Here is a 21,970-nt window from a genome sequence, read left to right as displayed (position 1 = left end):
AAAATGCGAGGAAAAATAGATGAGAATAAGTGCGAGAGGTATGGGATGTGGAGGAAATAACTACACCCAATATACAAAAGGACTTACTACCTCTCAAAAAATAATTCAAATGTGGATGGGAGGAAAGAAGGGGTACAAGTCAATCCATAAAAGGAAACAAAGAGCAAAGAAATTGAAAAAGTAATAGCTGAAATACATTACTGTCATTGTGGAGATTTGCATCACAAGCTACACCAAAAAATAGTGAGAGATTTCTAGAGAGCATTGTGGGTCAATTCAAACTTGCTAGTTTCTATAATGGTGGCATGTTATGAGTACTACAAGCAAGGAAGATGATAAATATGGACATAGGAATGATGCTAGCAAATAGACGAGAAAGTAATTTTGGTTACCACGAGGTTTTGGTATGCCGTTTGGGCTCCAGCTATGTTCATCATATTGATGTATGATTTACTATGTTGGGAAGTTTGTATCTACATACATTTTATTGATGATGTGTTGGTTTGCAACAAAAGTATTTTTGAGCATAGGGAGAAAAATGTTCAGTACTCTAAGGCAAATAAGAACTATGCCATGCATGGTTAAGTTATGACATTTGGGTTTCATTGCAACTTCTAATGGGGTTGAAATGGATTTAAAGAAGGTGGCTGCATTTTAGTGTTGCTAGTGTCTAAGAATGTGACAGCTTTATGGGCATTCTTAGGATTTGTTCAGTTTATAGAAGACATATAAGAGAGTATTCTGATATTGTCTCTCTATTAACCGCGTAGACCCCATGGGTGAGACCTCGCACTACCAACTTTCCCAAAAGGACTCTTACTCTACATCTTTGGGTCTATGATGCCAAGTCCTCCCTCTACCTAGCACAGGATCACCATCTACCTGGTGACCCTGGCTCTAGTGTTCCTCATATCATCTAGTCCTACCCACAAGACATTGGACACCAAGCACTTGGGCTGTCCCATGCAGCCCCTGTGAAAACACCAACACAAGGCTATGTATCTGGCCGTGGCCAAGTGGACTTGGATGGCCACAAGCTCCCACCTTGCAAGGGGGAGCTTATGTTTGGAAAAATAATCAACAATAAAGTTTTGATGCAGCACTATGTGTCTCTCTGACTCACGGATATTCGAAACATAATCTCCACCTAGCCTATGGCAACCTGTTCATACTCCAATAGTCCTTTTGATACCCACACTCCAACCACACTAAGGTACCTGTTTTGATAATCTCCTACAGGCGATGCAGTGTGTCCCCGCGATCCCCTAGAAGGTTCATTGCTTAACATGGCTGCTTGCTATGTGTCTACCACATGTGCATTCACCTTTTTAGCCCTCTTGGGTGCTCACATAATTTCTAGTCACTTCTTTGCCCCTTGACAAAAAATCCTTGACATAATTATTTCAACACACATAACCACCACCCATTTTACATTTGTATTCATTACAACGGTCTCTCTAAGGATTTATGTCATCAATCTTTCCGAGGTCTGTTACATTCTAACTAGAATGTAATATTCCTTCCCTCCTCTGGCATTAGTGACCCGATGCTCTTTGTATCTGGTAAACGGAATCCTAGGTAACTCAAATAGAGGAAGTCCATGCCAAGCAATATGTCTTCTCACTAACTAGAGGCCCGCACACAGTGGTGGATCGTCTTCTGTGGGAGATTATTTCGATTAGGTACTACTACCTTGTAATTTCTCTTAAGCATACCATCATCCATGGTATACTTGCATACATATGTCCTTCCTTAGATGCCAGATCATCTATAATATTGAGTTCCATCACGATAGCCTTAGGCCAAAGGCTATGGACATACTCATCCACTTTCTGAGTTTCTCTTATCTCAGTCATTAGAGAAATTCCTAATACTATGAAACTCATATAATGCATAATTTGTGACAAGCATCAGCGACTTTATTATCCTTCCCTCGTCGGTACCAAATTTTCATATTTGAAATTTTGCATGAGTTCTGCCCACCTAGCTTGACAGCCACTCAAATCACGTGTTTACAAAAATGTTATTGACATAAAACTCTGCACCATAATGCCTGCATGCTTTCACATCATGAATCACAACATACAGCTCTTGTTCATGAGAGGCCAATTCTTAGAAGAGGGGGAGGGAGAAAGCTTTGTGCTTTCAAAGGACAGTAGTCTCAACAGTTTTTAAGACAGGTCCTGAGAAACGGATTATGGGTCAAAGCATGCATTTGTAAAACGGGAGTCTGATAGGTCAAAATACCAGCCATAAGAAGCAAAGCATTGCTCCGGCTCAAAATCGTGCGCGCGTGCACACACACACAGAGGATGTCCTCATCCATGGACCTGGATAACTTGCCCTGAGTGTGCACATCAAAAGTTTAAGTAGACTCATCACCCTAAAGTATCTCCCTTGTTTGAGCAGCAGTATCTCCCAAAAGAATTTGTATGAATGCATTTTATACACACCTTTATGCAATAAGGGGATCTTTATTTATTTATAATTTTAAGGCGTAATATAAAGTTGAATAAGATGCTATTTAGTAAATCTCATTACTATAAGTGTGAAAGAATAAAAACAAGATCTTTGAATTAAGGTTTCTTAGGTTTTGATAGCTTGTGAAACATATACCATCTTTTATATAAATAACAATAAACAAGAGACTCAAGCTATACCTCCAAAACAGAGCTTTGGTTCTATGTGAGAAAGATTTGCAAAACTGTGGTTGATTAACAATCAGTATTTACTTTATTTTTGGAAACAAAAATTCAAGTATAAACTGAAGTGAAGTCAAAAGCACTCCTGAAGAGCGCAATTTCTTGTTCCAATAGCATCTTTTGATACCTATTTTCACTTTTATGTTATAGAAATAAAATTTCTGGCAAGTACTATTATACTGCATGCTATTAGTAATGGTTTAATGTGAATTATAGGTCCCCTTGAAGCCTTACAATCCTTTCTCATCAAACACTAGTAAGCAAGTTACATGTGATGAAGAAATTTGTGTTCTTGCCTCATCTGACTGTGTGCCTGGACGCCTTTGCGGTTATAACCTGATGTATGGTGATGGAAGCACAGCAGAAGGCTACTTTGTCCAAGATACTTTGAAATTGCAAATGGTCAGTGAAAATCAATCCCTTGACAATGATGCAATTATCACATTCGGGTATGCAATTCAACTTCCTACCTTCAAAGAGTGCACTTTTGTCTGGAATTAATGTTGTCTCAGTAGAAAGAAAATTTGTCTGTGTCGACTTGGAAAAGGTGGCAATGCTGTTCTTGTTTTGTTTCTACACTATGTGCATCTGTGCATGAAATCATGGACAATGCTTGATGATTTGTGATTAACCTATTTTCTGTACCTAGTATTCTATCCGTTCAGCCATGCTAAAATTGTCTAGTAATTGATTTTAATTTGTAGCACATATCACTGGCACTAGCATTTCTGTTTTGCTATAGTAGTTTCCTCAGACACACTACCGATTATTGAAGATTTGAATCGGACTCTCATGTTTACCTTCTCACCCTCGTTAGAGATGACAAGACACAAGGCAGGATCCCATCAAGTTTCAAAACTGACAACTGCAGTATCACAGCACCATGTTTCGCTCTTCCTTCATCCCTCTTTAGAGATGACAAGATACAAGGAAGGATTTGGTGCCTCACTCTACATGTAGTGGTCCAGGTGGGAGAGGGGACCTGCATCATCTTTGGGGTCTTGGAAAGCTTTCCGCAGGCTTCCAGAGGAGACCAAGTCTCAGTTGACAGGACATCTCAGAAAGAGTGCAGGGAGGATCTTGCAGATTGAGGCAGCCCTTCCAGATGAGTGAGTAGACACAAATGATATGCCACTCACTTGCTCCACTTGGGCAGGTACTTTTACGAGAGGCGGTGTTCCGCTTCAGTTTTTGGCCTTTCGAGATGCACAGGAGGATGCTTTAGTTTTTACTGTGAAGGATGGTGGCAGATTGCTCAGATCCATAGAGGACATCTTGCTTGAGTCTGCTTTTCAGCCTATCAGGATTGTAGGTCTTTTGGTGCAGGGATAAGATTTAGAGTGGTTCCTCGACCCAAACCCCCGGCTACTCTCCACCGGGTCTTGGAGGCTTTGGTTCTACGGGGGAGTTCCCATTAGGTATTTGCAGTGGGACCCTGGAGAGTGGGAGTGGATTGACGCAGGGCATCGAGAGAAGAGCATCCCCTTCTTTCGTTACACGATCAGTAATGCCAGGAGATATCAGCTCAGTAGTAGAGGTTGGAGACCTTCCAGAGTTCCTCATTGGGAGACATTTGATATCACTGTGGATCTGCAGAGGTGCTTCTGGAGGAGACTTTGGAAATCCCACAGAAATAGAAAGATCACTCTATTCTTTTGGCTTTCTATCCATGGTGGGATTGCAGTGAACCTTTGGAGATCCAGGGTGAGCCGACCCTACTTGCCCTCGTTGCCTCTCTGCTTCGGAGACTACTCAACATTGTTTATGGGATTGCAGACAGGCGAGGATGATTTGGATGGGGGTAGCCAGGACTTTCAGTCACTTTGCCCACTCCCCATTCTTTCTGACATGGGGCTCTGTGGCTTGGCTTTCTCTTATAGGGCCTCAGGTATTTTATGAGAGACTTGACTCCTCTCGAGCCATTTTGGTTTGACGTCATCAAATTGAGTCCTGTTCGTTGGATGTGGTACCACACCTTCCTTTTACAGATGTACATGCCTCTGTGGATACTTCTTGGGAGATTTTAGTGAGCATAGCATCCTGGCATATCTGGAGAGCCAGATGCACAGAGGCTATGGAGGGTACTCAGGTTCATCCCTTGCACACTTTGGCTAGTATTTGGACAGACACCGTACATACTTTGATGGCCGTTTGGATGAGTACGCAAGGAGACTCCCGTGCAGCCTCAGCTAGGAGGGCTTCTTTCTTCAGGGAATGGAAGGATTCTCCTTTCTTCTCTGAGACTCCTACAAGGTTGAGGTGGCACTTTCAGCCTCAGCCTTAGTTGTTTTCCACCTCACTTTAAGGGGGTTTTATTTTTCCTCATGATTTCATGATGTTGTATTTCCGCTCAAAGCTTGCTCTAGCGAGTTTCTTTCTTACTTAATAGAAGTCTCTTTTTTGCAAAATCGATTTGAATTGCCATTAGGCCGTGGTGGGCAAATCACTTTGCCTAAAATCGTTGCAATTTTAGGCAAGAGTGAAGCCATGCATTGCGGGAAATCTACAACTTCAACCCAGACCGGACATCGGTGTCGGATCAAAGCCTGAAAATCCCTTGTGGGAGACCATGGCAAAACGTGCACCATTTGCTGCCCAAAAAGAGAGGCGAATGTTCCAAAAGCATTTGCCTGTGAATCTCATCTACCATAATGACCTCAAAAAAGCCCCTGGCTGTATAGTGTACCTTCCGAACAAGTGTGTGGGTCAACCAGTTGCCTACCTCTGCAGCAGGTGGCATCCGACCTGGGAAAAATAAAATAATTGCATTTTTGGCATATTCTCTAACTGGATGCACAATTTCATCCACTTCAACCATCAGACCAACCGATGGAACAGAGTCTTTCCACTCTTTCATGTGTCTGCAAATCCTTCATGCATAACATCATAAACGAGTTGTGCTTCAACAAAATCATGCACTGGGTGATGCTGACCCTCAGCCTGCTTTTGCTTTTTGCATTGAACTGATCCATCCTTTTGAAAAGTTTTTTCATAAGAGTATTCAGCCATGTCTTCGGAAGAGGATGGAACCCAAAAAGGAGGTACTGTAAAGTGATAGTAGAGAAAAAACAGTCCCAAAAAAGCAGCCCACAGAGAAGAAGAAAGTATTGTATTTGCAAAGAGAAGAAGGGGAAAGAGAGATGTAGGAATTTAGAGAAAAGAAATGACAAGTTTTGTAGAAGAAGAAGAGAAAAAAACAGTTAAAGTTCCTAGATGAACTAGATTTCAGAAAAAGAAGAGAGATTCTGGCGATGGAAAGAGTACACAGGACCCAGAAACCCAAGAGGAGAGAAAGGGGAATAGAGAGCCCTCAGAACCAGCATAAAGATGCAGTCCGTGAGCAAATTCCTGCAGAAAAGCGACCCAAGAGCAGGAAATCAAGTGGCAGCAGCAGCCTGAGTAGAGCGGGACAGGACGTATAGGTCCGTACACCTGTACGGAAAGATGGCGGGCTGTACGACAGGTATTGAATGCTCCAAAATGTCATTTTTTGCACTCTGATGTAGCGCAGCAGGTAGGTGATACCAACGGGCTGGTTTGGGGAGGTTAGGGAGCTGATGGGAAGGCTGAAGCAAGGGCTGCAGCTCTCTCTCTCTCTCACACTCACACACACACTCTTTTTTTTTTAAAAGTGAAATCTTGATATTTCTGTGTGGGAAACCTCAAAAGAGGTAAAAACCCACCAATAAGTACAAGGAAAAAGTTTTTACAAGTAAAACCTCAGAGCAAAAGTCATGAGGTAGCCAAGTAAAAAGTTACATATCAAGCTGGAGGAGAATCAAACACAGCATCCTCCAGCTTCAAATTGTTGCTCTGTAAAAACTAATGCAGTGATGAAACCACACCATCAATAAAAACAAGCTGTTTTTTGCCCTTGTGATTCTTCTTGATATAGGCTGGTACCCGAAATTTTTGAATCAGATGGTCAAAAACCTGTTTTAACATGGGATGAAAAGATTCCAGTCAAAAAGGTACTTCTGCATCCCTGACAGAAGAAGACTCTGGAACATGCATCAAAGGCAGAGAAGCTAAATCAACATCCGTATCTTCCGATGAAAAAGCTGCATCTGATGAAGCAGGGTTCAGCATTTGAGCTTCATTCAAAGGATCAATCTGAGTAAGAGCAGGGGCAGTATCCTGAGAGAGAGCATGCATGTCATCCTGTAAATTGCCCTCTGCAAGGGGTACATCCATATCCTGAGTGGAAGGAAACTGATGGTGCTCAACAAGGGTGCAATCCTGAGCTTCTTTAGCAAGAGGAAGATTCGCCTGTGATTTATCAACCTTCCTCCAGTAGTGCTTCAGAGCAATAGAGGGCTTCGCCAAAGAAGCCATAGGAGAAACCGGAGGAGAAGGGAGAGTAACCTTGACAACCGAAGAAGGAGCAGGAGGTATGGGCCTGGATGTAGAAGGGCAAGCACATGCAAAATGACCAACCTGTCGGCACCGATAACATGCAGTGGGAAAAGATGCAAAATGGAGCTTGATGCGCATCGGATGAGCAAATCCCAAATCAAGATCCAGAGTATATGGCACGGGCTGCGTCATATCCCACAAAATGCAAAGACGAACATCACAGGAGGCTTGCAAGAACTCCTGTCTCGGAACATGAAGAGGCCTTCCCAAAAAAGCTGCAAGAGTTGGAAGATGTTGAAGAAGAGGCACAGGCAGCGCTTTGAGAGTAATCCAAACCGGACAGTGAGTCAGAAGGGTTGCAAAAGGATCAAAAAGCGGATCCCAAGGCATAACATAAGCGAAAAAACCAGCTCCAGGAACACCAGCAGCACTGACAAGGCGCTCCACCACCTCAGTTGAAGAGCAGTGGGCATAGTAAAATCCTTTTCCCAGAAAGACAAAGGAAGAGATGCAATCCAGACCCACTGCAACATCCGCCCAATGACGGAGCTGAGCTGAAGATAAAACCCTGCCCATGAAATAGAGGCAGACTCCAAATTGCTGAGCCTGTCGCAGACCAGAGACCAAAAGGGCAGAATCCAAGGAACAAACAAGCGGAAAACTCGATGAAGGAACTTCTGTGACAGAGGCAGAGCACAATTGTCGAAGGAGATCTAGCTGGAGGGAAGAAGAAGGGCCATCAAAAACATCCAGCTTTGCCGTTTTGATGAAAGAAGAGGCAGACAAACCACCATGCTTCCGTCGAAGAAAAACACGGGTAGGAGGTGTCGAGGCGGAGAAAACAAAAGAGGAAGGAGACATGTCGATAGCAAAGAGAATGTTGCAGACATCTTTACCAAACCACTTGGTAAAGAGCTTTTCGAGAAACATCGACAAGCTCTTGGTTTGACATAGAGGAAGGACATTCCCATTAAAGGGAGGTGATGGAATGTAATGATCAGTCCTTCTTCGATTCTCCAGAATCATCATCTTGAGGGAAGGCCTACTTCATGATGTTGATCTTGAGGGAAGGTGTTGAGAGTTCACGCTCAACATCATGTGATCATGTGTGCATAGCACCATCATGTGATCATATGTGCATAGCACCAACCTTATAGAGTGCTATAAAGGAAAGGGTTAGATGCCCTAACCCTAACTACTTCATGATGTTGATCTTGAGGGAAGTGTTGAGAGTTCACGCTCAACATCATGTGATCATGTGTGCATAGTACCATCATGTGATCATATGTGCATAGCACCAATCTTATAGAGTGCTATAAAGGAAAGGGTTAGATGCCCTAACCCTAATCCTAAATGGGTTTGTATATATTCTACATTTTCAACTAAATCTAGTGTATAATTAATAATTTGTGGTGTGCTCTCTAGCTGTGCCCTCTCTCCTCATCTCCACTCTTCTCCTCTCCCCTCTTCATATTTTGTCAAGTTATCTCCTGGTTAGTGAGCCCATAAATGAAATCACATATTGACTAGAGCTACCAAAGGCTTGGAACATTCACAATGCTTTTCATGTGAATCTTTTAAAAAAGTACCAAGGATGAGAACCCATAGAACCAATATAAGAAGAGCCACCAGACATGAAAAAATAGATATACAATCAGAATAGATTGTATATCGCACAAAGAAGAAGGGATATACAATCAGAATAGATTGTATATCACACATAGAAGAAGGCACCTAGAGGCAAGGCTACTCGATGCCAAACGGGTAAATGAGGAGTTTTTTCCAGAGTATCCTCAAGTTTTACAACTAACCATGCCTACACTAACTCCACCAACTCCCGTGCTTCCCATGCCACCTTTATTGCGCATGGTAATACCCCACTAACTCGTGACCACATGTGCACGTCTTCTGAAGGACCCAGTGGTTCCCTTTTGGCAACAGTTACTTTCTGGTCCTTCAGTGTATGTTCAGCCTATGAACTTTGTCCTTGGATTCGGATTTCAATCTTTGAAGCTGTCTTCTGTCCTTTAGGCTTATGCCTTTTGGTCTACAATTTGTCCTTCAGTTGTTGGAGTTGTCTTCTGTCCTTTGGTCTTTGCCTGTCATTGGTGTTAATGCCTGCCATTTAGTGTTAACATTTACCCCCCCCAATAGACAAGTGTCCCTTCATGCTTGCTTGGCCCTTCTCTTCGATTTTGATTAGTGACTCGGCCTATCAAATTTGCTTTTGTCCTTAGGCCTTCGACCTTCAACCCATTCATCCTTCAGGTAGATCTTCCCTGTTTGCTTTTGTTGCCAAATACAACCTAGAAGCTTGCAAATACGTACAAATCCTTAGATACCTAATGTTGTCATATCCTTCGGTTTGTTGCTTAGAATGATTTTGGTTGATCGGATGGACAATCTGAGTGGGTCACTTAGACTTTGAAAGACGCGCTGAGAGCTTATGTTTTTTAAAGGAAGTCCGATTGGGAAGATTATTTTCCAATGTTTGAGTTTTCTTAGAATAGTGCTAAGCACTTAGCAACCCGAAATAGTCCATTCATAATGATATATGGATACGAGCGCAAAGGCTCTTGGGTAGTTTTACTTGTAGAATATCAAGTTAGCTGCTGATTGTATAGAATATCAATTTAGTTGCTGAAGTGGGATGCCCATACTCGAGAATGCGGCCATCCAAGTGGAGCAAGTAATAGGCATGTCATTTGTCTCAACCCAATCCACTGGCAAGGATGCATCTATTGGCTGAATTCTACGTGCACTCCCTAGGAGATGACTAACCATCTGAGCTTTCCTATCCTCTAGAAGCTTTTTGAAAGCTTTCCAGGCACCCACAGTGGAGGTAGGTCCCCTCTCCCATTTGGACCATTGCATATAGTGAGAGGCACCTAATGGTCTACCATGCTCATCCAATATGCTATCATTCCACATGACTGGCTGTCTTTCAATCTCTTTGTGAGAGGAAGGGGGAACCCTCCGAAAAGTTCTCCTGAAGCTGGCCCATGCTTTCAAGATAGCAGCCATGAGTGGGGAGGAAGGAGATCTGAGATGATTGAAGTGGAGATCCATCCATCCAGTCTCCTCCCAAAGACAGTGTGCATTTTGCATGCCTATTTGCTGCGAATAAAAAAGTAAGTCTTCTCACGACCATCTTGCAAAGCAAGGCCCTGCACTGTAAATCTGGATCAATTATATTAATACCCCGTTCCGAAGTGGGGAGAATGAGAGTCTCCCAAGCCACTATGGCTGCAACATCCTCTGTGTCATCAAGTCCATTCCATATAAAATTCCTTATCGGCCTCTTAAGCTGAGTGATGCAATCCCTTGAATGGTACTAGCAAAAACAAAGAAATCATGCCGTGGCCAAAATTACCTCGTTAACCACCACTACTCTGGAGGCAAGATCAAGCTTGGCAGAACCCCAAAAAAGGGCCATTCTCGTTATGCTCTCTAACACCGAAGCAAAATGTTGTGTTAGAGAGATGTCCAAACCGACTTGGCATCCCAAATATCTGAGAGAAACACCCCTTTCAATCCAAAGTGAATCCTATGTCACTTTACCACCCCGAAGTGTCCTCGTCTCGCTGATCCAAAAGCCATTGGATTTATGCCAATTCATATGTGACCCCGCAACAGTGCAAAATAAATCCAATGTTGTCTTGAAAGAAGTGAGTGTCTATGGCGTCGCATCCAAATAAATAGTAGTATCATCTGCTAGCTCACTATCCAGAAGCTCTACTTCTCACCTCAACGGAAGTCTCAACCCAAAAATATCAGCTTGAGATCTAATATAGGTACTCATAGCTTCAGCCACAAATGAAAAGAGGAAGGGAGCAAGGGGACATCCCTGGCAGATTGATCTGGAAATTTGAAAACTCTATCCCCTTACCCCACCAATAAGCACTTGGCTGTGGGCTGATCTATATAAAGAGGATAACCCCTTTGATCCATACATCCGTAAAGACAAAACAAAAATGGGTGCCCTCCACAAAACCCCAATCTACCCTATCATAACCTTTCTCGAAATCCAAAAGTAGAATGGCTAGCCTCTAGCGGCTCTGCGTGGCCCACTCGAAAGCTTCCCAAAATGAGAAGATATTATAAAAAATGCTTCTTCCATGCACAAAACCAAATCATGAATAAGATCATGAAGTAACGGCTGCAAATGCAAGTCTATTGCTTTGGCCAAAATTTTGTAACATTCGCACAGGAGTGTGAATGCCTCTATTGGGACACACAATTTTCGTAACCTCACTTGATGAGATGAATGAGACCCCATAAGTGAGCCAAGTATCTCACCCGAGTCCCAAACGCTCTGTAGGGATGAGGTAATGTGATCCCCAATCATATCCCAAAAAACAATAAAGAACAAGGAAGAAAGTCCATCTAAACCTGGCTACCTGCTCTTGTGAAGGGCCAAGAGAGCAGTCTTCAACTTTGCATTGGTGAAGGGTGCATACAATGAGACTCGCATATTCGGGTTTCACCAACACTGTCTAGCATCATCTCTAGTATGAGTATCAGGATCTACTATGAGAAGGGAGGAAAAATAATATGAAGCTATATGCAAGACAGCATCTGGATGTGTCTGGAAAATTCCATTTGAGTCAATAAGGTGCGAAACACTCTCTACTATGTCTTGGGCATAGTTACCAAGGAACGGGAACGTTTCGGAAATTCAGGTGTCGGAATGGGAACGTTTCGGGAAGCAGGAATAGGGAAACGGGAACCGGAACGCCACGTCATACACAACACGTCATCATATGGCTTAAAACTATGTTAGAAAATGAAAGAAACTAACATTTTACAGCTTTAAACTTTATATACAAGCTCTAAAATACCCATTTGAAACTTTCAAAGAGCAAAAAAGAAAAAAAAAGTCGTTCTGGGGCCGTTCCGATTTCGGCCTGCTACGTGGAACGGCGTTCTAGACGTTTCGGATGTCAGAACGCCATTCCTTGGTAACTGTGGTCTTGGGCCAAGAGTAGAGAAGAAGTGTTTATTGACTCTACCTCTCCCATCTGAGTTCAGAATGACTCCCGGGCATGAAAGGCATACTCTGCTCTCTGATCAAGCAATATTTGTAGTTGAGCCCTTGCTACAGCAAGACACTTCTAAATCCAAGCATCTGTAGGCCTTTTTTTATATTCCCTTTGGAGGGCTGCCAACTGCTGGCAAATATCAATCTCCCATCTAAGAATCTGTCGTCTCTTGGTACTGGCGATTGAATGATAAAAGTCATTAATACCAATTAGGATTGCAGCCATAAGTGAAGGAGATGGCACTCCACACTGCATATGTGACATCCATATTTGCAAAGCTGCTTTTATCTACATAAAAGGCATCTATAATCCTAATATTGGCAAAGCTACCCCTAAAGTGAGGCTCAAAAATCATCAGTACTACCGGAATGTGGTCTAAAGTAGAAACACCAGTGGCAATGCATACTAACACACCTCTGTCCAAAGCCCAATCATCAACATAGAATCTATCAATCCGTGCATGTATAGGCATCTACTGTCTCCTGTTCGAAAAACGAGAGAGACTAAGTCTGATTGTGAAAGACATCATCAATCCAAGCATCTCTGGCACTGAAATGAAACAAGAAGGCATCGTAGTCCTGCTCTCTCAAGAGAGTGAATGCCACCCTCTCTACCCCCTTTTTTGAAGAGATCTAGTAGCTAGCTAGGAGCGGAATGGAAATGTGGAAAGCATAATGAAAAGCAAAATGGAAAGGAAAATGAAAGAACAAGTGCTAGGCAATGATAACCAAAATACTCACATGTAGATAGCTTGATGTTGACTGATATCAAAAGACTCAAGACAAGTACAACACTATATAGTGTGACACTAGACTCTAGAAAGCCATAGTGTATATGGGATGGCTCCCAATATGACACATGGCATGTCTAGGACTCACTAGACTATAAAACACCCCCCTAGACACCTAGTACACTCATTTTTGACTCACTTTGGCTTCATATTCCAACACCCCCCCATGAAGGCAAGGTGAGAGACTACTGGAATGGAACCAAGAACAGAACATGACAATGACAGTCATCAAAACTGTGCATGCCGGTCTAGACATGGTTCCCACACAATCTCAAAGGCAAGTGAGCATGGCTCAAAGGCTAGTGAGCATAACATAGAAATCTCATCTAGCATGGCTCAGAGGCTCATCATGCATGGATGCATGACCAACTCAGAGGTCTAGGAGACCAATGCACCAACATCTTGGAACTCTCAAGCTAGGCTTCATAAACAAATAGACCTATCAAAGCCAATACATATGGCTCCCACAGTACATCCCCCTTGGCTTCATAACAGGACATGTTAGGAAGCCACACACCAAAAAAATAGGAAAACCAATACATCTTTTTAGAAGGAATATCCAAGACAGAGGACCTTTAGACTCAATGAAAACCAAATACTGGCCTCCCTCACCTCAACCTCTTGGAAGGGAAAGGGAAAGGGAAAGGGAAAGAGAGAGCAGGGCTAGGAGCATGGCTCTGATACCATATGTAGCTAGCTAGGAGCAGAATGGAAATATGGAAAGCATAATGAAAAGCAAAATGGAAAGGAAAATGAAAGAACAAGTGCTAGGCAATGATAACCAAAATACTCACATGTAGATAGCTTGATGTTGACTGATATCAAAAGACTCAAGACAAGTACAACACTATATAGTGTGACACTAGACTCTAGAAAGCCATAGTGTATATGGGATAACACCCAATATGACACGTGGCATGTCTAGGACTCACTAGACTATAAAACACCCCCTAGACACCTAGTACACTCATTTTTTACTTACTTTGGCTTCATATTCCAACATTTTTTTATCAAAAAGCAATTCAACCGTGTTGAAGTCACCTCCAAACACCCATGAATCCGCAATGGGAGCCCAAAGAGAGCAGCTCCTTCCACATAAGGACACAGTCCCCTCTATTGTTGGGGGCATAAAGGTTAAGAAAGCCAACCTTGTATCCCTCAATCAAGAGAATAATCCAGTCAGCTCTAGACGGATCACTCTGTGTCTAACAACCAAGGGGAAAAAAGATTGTGAAGCTGAAATGTGTAAGAGATTACAAAGATGTGGTGTTGTAGGCATAAAGTCAACCCTATGATTGACTAGTAGTACTTGGATACTATATATACCAAGTACTTGTATTGTTTCATTTGAACATTTCTATTGGAGCTTTCTTGTGTGTGTACTCTTGCTCACTTGTGTTCACAACTTGTCTCCACTTTGTTCCTACATTTGGTATCAGAGCGCTCCCGTCTCTAGAGCCCATTCCCGCGCTTGCTTCCAGACTCCCGCAAGCTTGGTGCTCCAGTGCGCGTTCCTGGTTCTCACATTCAGCTCTCCATCTTTCATTTGAGGTAGCTCTCCAGCGGCTGTTTTTTGACCTTTTGAGGTCCAATTTCGACGTTTTTCAAAATTTCGGAGCTGCCCACATATAAACAAATCTGTCCCGCACCATTTAGGCAGGATTTTTTTGGGGGGGGGTTTTTTGGTCCGTACGGATCTGTCCGTATAGTTGCATGATAGTGCCGCGAGTCCGTACGACTTGTCAGAACCTGATTTTGAGCCTGTACGACTTATTAGAAGGTGATTCGAGCAGTTTTCGGCTGTTTTTGGGCGTTTTTGCTCAAATCTGGACCTTTTTCAGCTCAAGTCTCTCCCGAGTGTGTTCCAATAGCTCTAGGGGTCTCCATACTTCTCTAGGCTCTTCTCTACACGTGTATTGTGTTCAGAAGTACTCCCGACAGCTTCATTCAGCTCCAAAAAGCTCACTTCAGCTCCTTTGTCATCTCCAGCTTGCCCACATAGTCAGTGGACTGTTTTGCAGGTGTTTCGGGCCAAGGTGCACTTTCAGTCAGTGTTTTGAGTTGTGTAGTTCGCTTCGGGACTGTTTTTGCAGCCCATACTCTTGCACTCTGAAGTGCATTTGTAGATACTCTGCATTGTTGGGCGCATTTGCAGTTACTTTACAGTTGTGGATGCTTTTGAGCTCCGTTGGATGCATTTGAGCACTCGTGGGTGCGCTCTTTCAGATTTGGGTTGTGCATTTTCAGCTTGGTATTGCACTTTAGATTGCAGTAGAGTGCAGTGATTGGTTGATGCCATTTTTGTAGTGATTGCATTGTGCAGTCAGTGGCATTTCAGAGCAGCCAGTTGTACTTTGCATTTGCAGCCAGTATTAGTTTGGGATTTGCAGGCACATTTGCAGCCAGTTGCACTTTTGGGACTTGCAGTTCTTTTTGCAGGCACATTTGCAGCTTGTGGGTATCCCATTTTGCATCATGTCGACTCTTTCAGACAGTTTTAGCAATTTGTCTGAGGGTGACAAGCTGGATGGACCAAACTATGCCTTGTGGTCATTCATGCTTAAGAACATTTTGGTTGGGAAGGGCTTGTGGGATATTGTTAGTGGGGATGAGGTGAGGCCAGCAGGCTCATCTACATCCAACACAACTTCTTCGGGTTAGAACAGACAGCAAATTGCTACAGCCCCTCCTGCAGTATGGGAAAGATTGGCAAACATGTATCATGTTAAGAATGAGGCAAGAGCCATTGCCTTGACAAAATCAGCTCAAGGATCTCGAGATGCAGGAAGGCCAGGCCATCATTGATCATATTGCTAGGATCACTGATCTACGTGATCAGCTCACAAGTATTGATAAGGAAATAGAAGACAAGAAGCTCGTTTCTATTACTATCAATAGCTTAGCGCCCTCATATGGCACATACGTCATTACATTGACCACTGTTCTCAGGGCAGTGATGTTAGGGTCGAAGACTAGGACCCTAACTCAGGGCACCCCATCCAATCTGACTGCCTTTGCTACTGCAGAATAGGGCATGCTGGGGAGGGGGGGAACTTTGCGACCAAAAAGATGGCTCAAATGGAAGGAATTCGTTGGTGGTGAAGCTGAGGGAGGCCAAGAAATCTAATGAGTTGAAGTTGTCTTCCATTTCTTGGAAAGGGTCATCCTCCGCAATAATCTTAGAATCCAATTGGGAGGCTTGGGTAATCATTGCTAGCATGGAATCTCCCTCAAGTCAAATATTGCTTGAATGTCATGAAGAAGAATATACTCCATATCTCCAATTTTGACAGTGGGAAGCAATGGCATAGTATGGCTATAGCTTTCAATGTCAAGGCCGTCAATGCTTACTGGGCCGTTAAGTGTGTTTGACCTTCGTGCCGCAAGGTCTAGTGTAGCAGCTTCACCTCTCTCCTTGTCTACATCTATTACCTTCTCTTCATCGTGCTTCTTTGCTATTTCCCCCTCCTCTTGGTGTTTCTCTTTATCCAACTCTTGATCCTAGGGCATCTCTTCTACTTCATCCTTCTCTTGCATCTCCAAGCCTTGTTCAGTGTCGAGCCGGTGACAGTTCAGGTACATAACAAAAGAAAAACATTCCTCTAGAAGTTTACAATTTCGATTGTGCATGTTGCTCTTTTCCTTAAAATGCTCTGGTAAGAGGTCGTATCTTTTGTGAATGGAAGGCCTCATTGTTATCTATCACTAAATCCTTGATGTGGATGCAATACTTGTCTGCAATACAAAACCTTCCCTCCCCTGTGAGCTTTTGAAACACATTGCATTGTTCAGCCATAATTTCACTGTGTTGATCAATAAAATCTAAATAATGCAAATCAAAACCATACTTGAATGAGCTGCTGCTCCTCCCCGTGAGCTACTGCCCCCCCCTCTCCCTCTCTCAGCCAGCCCCCTCTCCCTCTTCCTCTCCCTCGCTGCCCCCCCTCTCCCCCCCTCGCTGCTCATCCTCTCCCTCCCCTCTCGCCAGCCCCCTCTTCCTCCTCCCTCACCCTCCCTCTCCCCTTCCTCCTCCCCGCCCTCCCTCTCCCCCCCCCGCTTCCCCTACCTCTCCCTCCCTGCTGCCCCTGCCTCTCCCTCCCCGCCCTACCTCTACCCCACCTGTCAAGCCCCCCCGCCCCCCTTCTCCTCCCCCATCCCCTCCCCCGTCATCCCTCTCCCCCCCCCCGCTGCCCCCCTCCCTGCTGCCCCCTTCTCCTCTGCCCTCCCTCTCCCCCGCCAGCCCCCCCGCCCCCCTCCCTCGCCCTCCCTCTCCCCCTCCCGCTGCTCTCCCCCTCCTCGCTGCCCCCTTCTCCTCTGCCCTCCCTCTCCCCCGCCAGCCCCCCCGCTCCCTTCTCCTCCCCTGCCCCCCTCCCTCCCCCTCCCCCCCGCTGCTCTCCCCCCCAAAGAGACACCCCCCCCAAAAAAAAGAACAAAAAAGAGAGAGAGTTCAAAAAAAAAAAAAAAAAGCCTTCTCCCTCTCCCTCCCCGCCCCCTTCCTTCCTAACTCAGCTCCCCACGCCTCCCCCTCATCCTACCTCCGTCTCCCCCTTCAGTCTATCCTCTCCTTCCCTTCCCCTCTCTCCTACCCTCTCTTTCTCCTTCTTCCTGCGCCCGCGTTCAGGGCGTCCTGGGTAGTAGTTTCATGGACGGAGCTTTTTCAGTGTTGGAATCGGCCTTTTCACATCGATTGGCGAATGGATTTCCATTCAGCCAATCTCCGTCCACCTCCACCGGCCGCAAGAACTGTCATTTTTTCAGAAGACAAGTTGCAGCAGCTCAAGAAAGATGTGGAATTAGAGGGCTCCACATCACTTTTCGCCCGCATCTTTGGGTCACACCCTTCCAGATCACAGGCTAGAGACTGGATGCTGGTGGTGTTACCAGGAGACCTCGCCCCACACCTCAGGGATATTCGACTTTTGGGACGTGGATTCTTCCAAGTGGTTTTCGACTCCCACGAGTCCACAACCCTTGTTCTCAAAGCTAATCCCCTGGCTTTGGGTTCGAGGAGAATCTTTCTTTTACCCTACACCTTGGGCTTCGATCCGTCGATCTGGTCGAGGAGGACAGGCAGGTCACATCACTGTTCATTAGATTTCCTGGTCTTCCTTAGATCTACCATCGACTGCTTGCCACTATCGGAGCCACATTCGGAGTGGACACTGAGATCCCCTCCCTTCTGCATGCCTTCTTCCTCGGCAGAGGCAGTCAGTGCAGACGGGGTGCCTCATGTTAGGATCATTGTCTCTGACCCTAACATCTCAGATGACGACATTATACTTCAGCGTCCAGATTGCTCTCTCTTTCGACAGAGAGTCGAGATTTCAGGTAGACAGGACCAGTGCAGGATTTGCAGGACCCTTGGACACTTTGCTAGAGACTGCCCAAGGAAGAGAAAAAGACCCAAGAGGTCTTCTGGTGCGGCTTCTTCACGTACTCCACGCACTGCAGGACCACCAAGAGCAATAGGGCGCCCTGCTTCGCGCACCCCAGGACCACCAGGGGCAGCAGGGCGCCCAATGCCCGCAGCACACCCAATACCACGATGGAGAGCTATCAGAGCGGCTCCCTTACCTCAGGAGGAGACTTTTGATCCTGTTCAGATAGACGCCTTCCAGACTCGAGAGGTGGATGTTGCTGCAGCCCCAGACACTATAGTTCCACATCAGGAGAAGCCTTTAGATCCACCAGCCCCAGTCAATTTGGTTTCTGACTCCTTGGTTTCTGACCACGAGGGGGCTACAAGTACTTCTTCCCCGCAGACTGTTCCTGCCATAGTCAGGACAACCAAGAAAGTGCAGGCGCAGATGAGGGCTGCTGATTCCTCTTCACCCCAACCACAGGCCGCCTCAACCCCCAGCTCCAGTTCTGCTGATAGAGGCCTAGCAGGTCCTTCTCCTCCATCTTCCACGAGTGCAGGTTTTCTTCGCACTCCTCGGCCAGACTTGCTTATCAGAAATTCTTTTTCGGCATTTCATGGATGATGAGGAGTTTGTGCCCTCCACCTTAGGGGTCCCGGTCATTGGGATTCCTTCTAATAGGGCCTCCCTTTCAGCAGGTGTGGGGATCCTTTCACCTGTTGAGTTTCCTGCCCGCAGCAGTAGTGTTTCGGCCCAGGGGAAGCTGGTCTCCTCTACTAGGTCGGGTAAGCCTTTCCATCCAGCATCCTCCTGTCAATGAGGATAGTCAGCTGGAACATACAGGGCCTAGGCGGAGTTGCACACCGTCGCCGTAGGCATCTGATCCGGAACCAGCTTCATCTAGGCGTCACTGGAGGTGCTATTGATATCCTTTTTATCCAGGAACACAAGCTGGATGCCAGTGATTGCTCTAAGTCTGGCAAATTGCTTTCAAGACATACCTTCTGGTCGCTTGCTATGGGCAGAAGGGGAGGTACTTGCATTTCGGTCTCTCTTTCTATTCTCCCCTTGGTTGCTGGTCATGGTATTATCTCCCCTTCTAGAGCTCAATGGATCATTATTTTGATTGGAGGGCATAAGATTGGTCTTCTCAATCTTTATGCTCCCAACAACAGAGGGGAGCGGATCTCCTTTTGGAAGGAGTTACTCTCTTGGGTCCCCATTGCAGATTCTTGGACCATTGGTGGCGACTTCAACATGGTTGAGTTGCCTTCAGACAAAAAGGGAGGCAATCAGGGTGGAATTCATTCTTTGGAGAGGGCAGCATGGGATGCCTTTCTCTTTCAGTTCAGTGGCAGGGACACTTGGTTGGATGATGCCTTTCGTATTATGCCACAGTCACTCATGTACTCTTGGTCGAATAGGAGAATACACGTGCCCATTCATGCACGGATTGACGGATTTTATGTAGACGATTGGGCACTTGACAGAGGAGGATATGTATGCATTTCTACTGGGGTTTCCACCTCAGATCATTTTCTAGTGGTGTTGCAGATTCTTGACCCTCATCGGAGACGACACTCTGCCAATGTCAGGATTCCAGATGCTTTTTATGCAGAGGAGAGCCTCACGGAGGATATTTTACAGATTTGGGTTTCTCACATACAGGGTGGAGCTGTCCACCCATCTCAGGTAGCTGCAGCCTTATCCGGAATTAGTGACTAATATCATACATTCGCTGATTCTAGGAGACGTGAGATTCTCATATGTGAGATTGGTATACGCCAGCAGTTAGCGTCCCTTCAGAGGAAAGAGCAGAAGAGGCCCACAGATGTTTGGATTCAGGAGCGCCTTGCTGCAGCAAGGGCTCATTTGCAGACATTGTTGGATCAGAGAGCAGAATATGCCTTTCATGCACGGGAATCCTTTTGGATTCAGATGGGTGGCAGGGTCAACAAACACTTTTTCTCTACTCATGGGCCCAGACATAGTAGAGATAGTGTTTCCCAGCTTGTTGACTCAAACGGGGTGTTACAGTCAGATCTTGATGCTGTCATGCGTGTAGCTTCAGATTTTTTTGCATCCCTTCTTACTGCAGAACCAGGCACACAGGCCATTGATGATGCCAGAGAGGTTATTTGGCAGTGTATCCTTGTATTGGTGAAGGATGAGATGTATGTTTCTCTGGATGCACCTTTCACCAATGCAGAATTCAAGACTGCATTACTTGCCCTTCACAAGGGCAAGTGCCCAGGTTCAGATGGACTTACCCCCTCCTTTTTTATTACTTTTTGGGAGCAGATTGGTGATCACATTACATCAGCCCTGCAGGGCGTGTGGGACTCTGGTGAGCTGCCAGACTCACTTACAGATGGTCTCATTCATCTCATCCCAAAGGGGGTTAATAGGAATCTTGTGTCTTAATCGAGACCCATCACTCTTTTGGGCACTGTTTACAAGATTCTGGCGAAAGCCATCAGTCTGCGGCTATAGGTTTTTCTTCCGGATTTGATTCATGGCACGCAGATAGGGTTTGTGCATGGTAGAAGTATTTTTGATAATATTTTCTCATTTTGGGAGGCCTCAGAATGGGCCATGCAGAGCCGCTAGAGATTGGCCATTCTACTCTTGGACTTTGAGAAAGCTTATGACAGAGTAGACTGGGATTTTTTAGAGGGTACTCTATCTCGCTTTGGTTTTTCAGATGCATGCATTAGAGTAGTATCCTCTCTCTACAGATCAGCCCCTAGCCAGTTGCTCATTGGGGAGGTAAGAGGTGTCCGACAGGTTTCAGATTTTGAGATTCGTTCGCCAAGGATGTCCTCTTGCCCCGTTTCTTTTTCTGTTTGTGGCGGAAGCTATGAGTATCTACATTAGATCTCAAGCTGATATTTATGGGCTGAGGCTTCCTATCCGTCGGGAAGAAGAGCTCCTAGATAGTGAGTTGGCAGATGACACAGCTGTTTTTTTGGCTGCCTCCCCCAGGACACTCACTTCCTTTCGGACAGCCTTGGATTTGTTTTGCACGGCTGCAGGTGCACACATTAACTGGCATAAATCTAGTGGTTTTTGGATTTGCGAGGATGACACCCCGGATTGGGGTAATGATATTGGCTTCACTTGGGTACAGAGGGGCGTCTCCTTCAGATATTTGGGCTGCCAGGTTGGGGTGAGCATCTCTCCTTCACAAGAGTTTGCTCCGGTGTTGAGAAGCATCAGAAGAAAGCTCCTTTTCTGGAGCGCAGCCAAACTTGACTTCGCCTCCAGGGTGGTGGTGGTTAACCAGGTTCTTCTAGCCACAGCATGGTTTGTATGCTCTTGTTGGTGCCACTCTAGGGATTGTATCACTCAGCTTAAGAGGCCTGTACGAAACTTTTTATGGAGTGGTCTAGATGGCACAATTGATGTTACAGCCAGGGTGGCTTGGGAGACCTTGATTCTTCCTACAAGAGAAGGGGGTTTGAATATCATCGACCCAGATCTACAGTGCAGAGCTTTACTCTGCAAGTTCGTTGTGAGAGGGCTTATGCCAGGGCAAGAGCCTTGGAAGGATTTTTTTATCAGATGCATACAGTCTCGCACGCCCACTTCAGGAGAGGATTGGACACACAGTACTAGATGGGTTTTCACCACAGCCCACCTCAGGTCTCCTCTTCCCCTCTTATGGTTGCTATCCTGAAAGCATGGGCCAGCTTCAGGAGTACTCTTCGCAGGATTCCC

The 21,970-nt window shown here is 45.2% G+C and overlaps 1 protein-coding gene across 1 annotated transcript in view; it reads left to right on the top strand.

Annotated features, from left to right (window-relative positions):
- LOC147879749 (aspartic proteinase 39-like) overlaps positions 1–21,970 on the top strand; it is a 115,379-nt gene that overhangs the window by 45,323 nt on the left and 48,086 nt on the right. Inside the window, exon 4 of the mRNA XM_087371933.1 lies at positions 2,919–3,151. Within this exon, the coding sequence (XP_087228059.1) occupies positions 2,919–3,151 (233 nt within the window). The remainder of the gene's footprint in view (positions 1–2,918; positions 3,152–21,970) is intronic.

Source organism: Dipteris shenzhenensis, chromosome 33 (genome assembly GCF_047967505.1).
Source record: "Dipteris shenzhenensis isolate YYH24624 ecotype China chromosome 33, Dip_SZ_1.0, whole genome shotgun sequence".
In the NCBI taxonomy this organism is placed as follows: Eukaryota; Viridiplantae; Streptophyta; class Polypodiopsida; order Gleicheniales; family Dipteridaceae; genus Dipteris; species Dipteris shenzhenensis.
The sequence above is the reverse complement of the archived record's forward strand: the minus strand, read 5'-3'. Positions and strand labels throughout refer to the sequence as shown.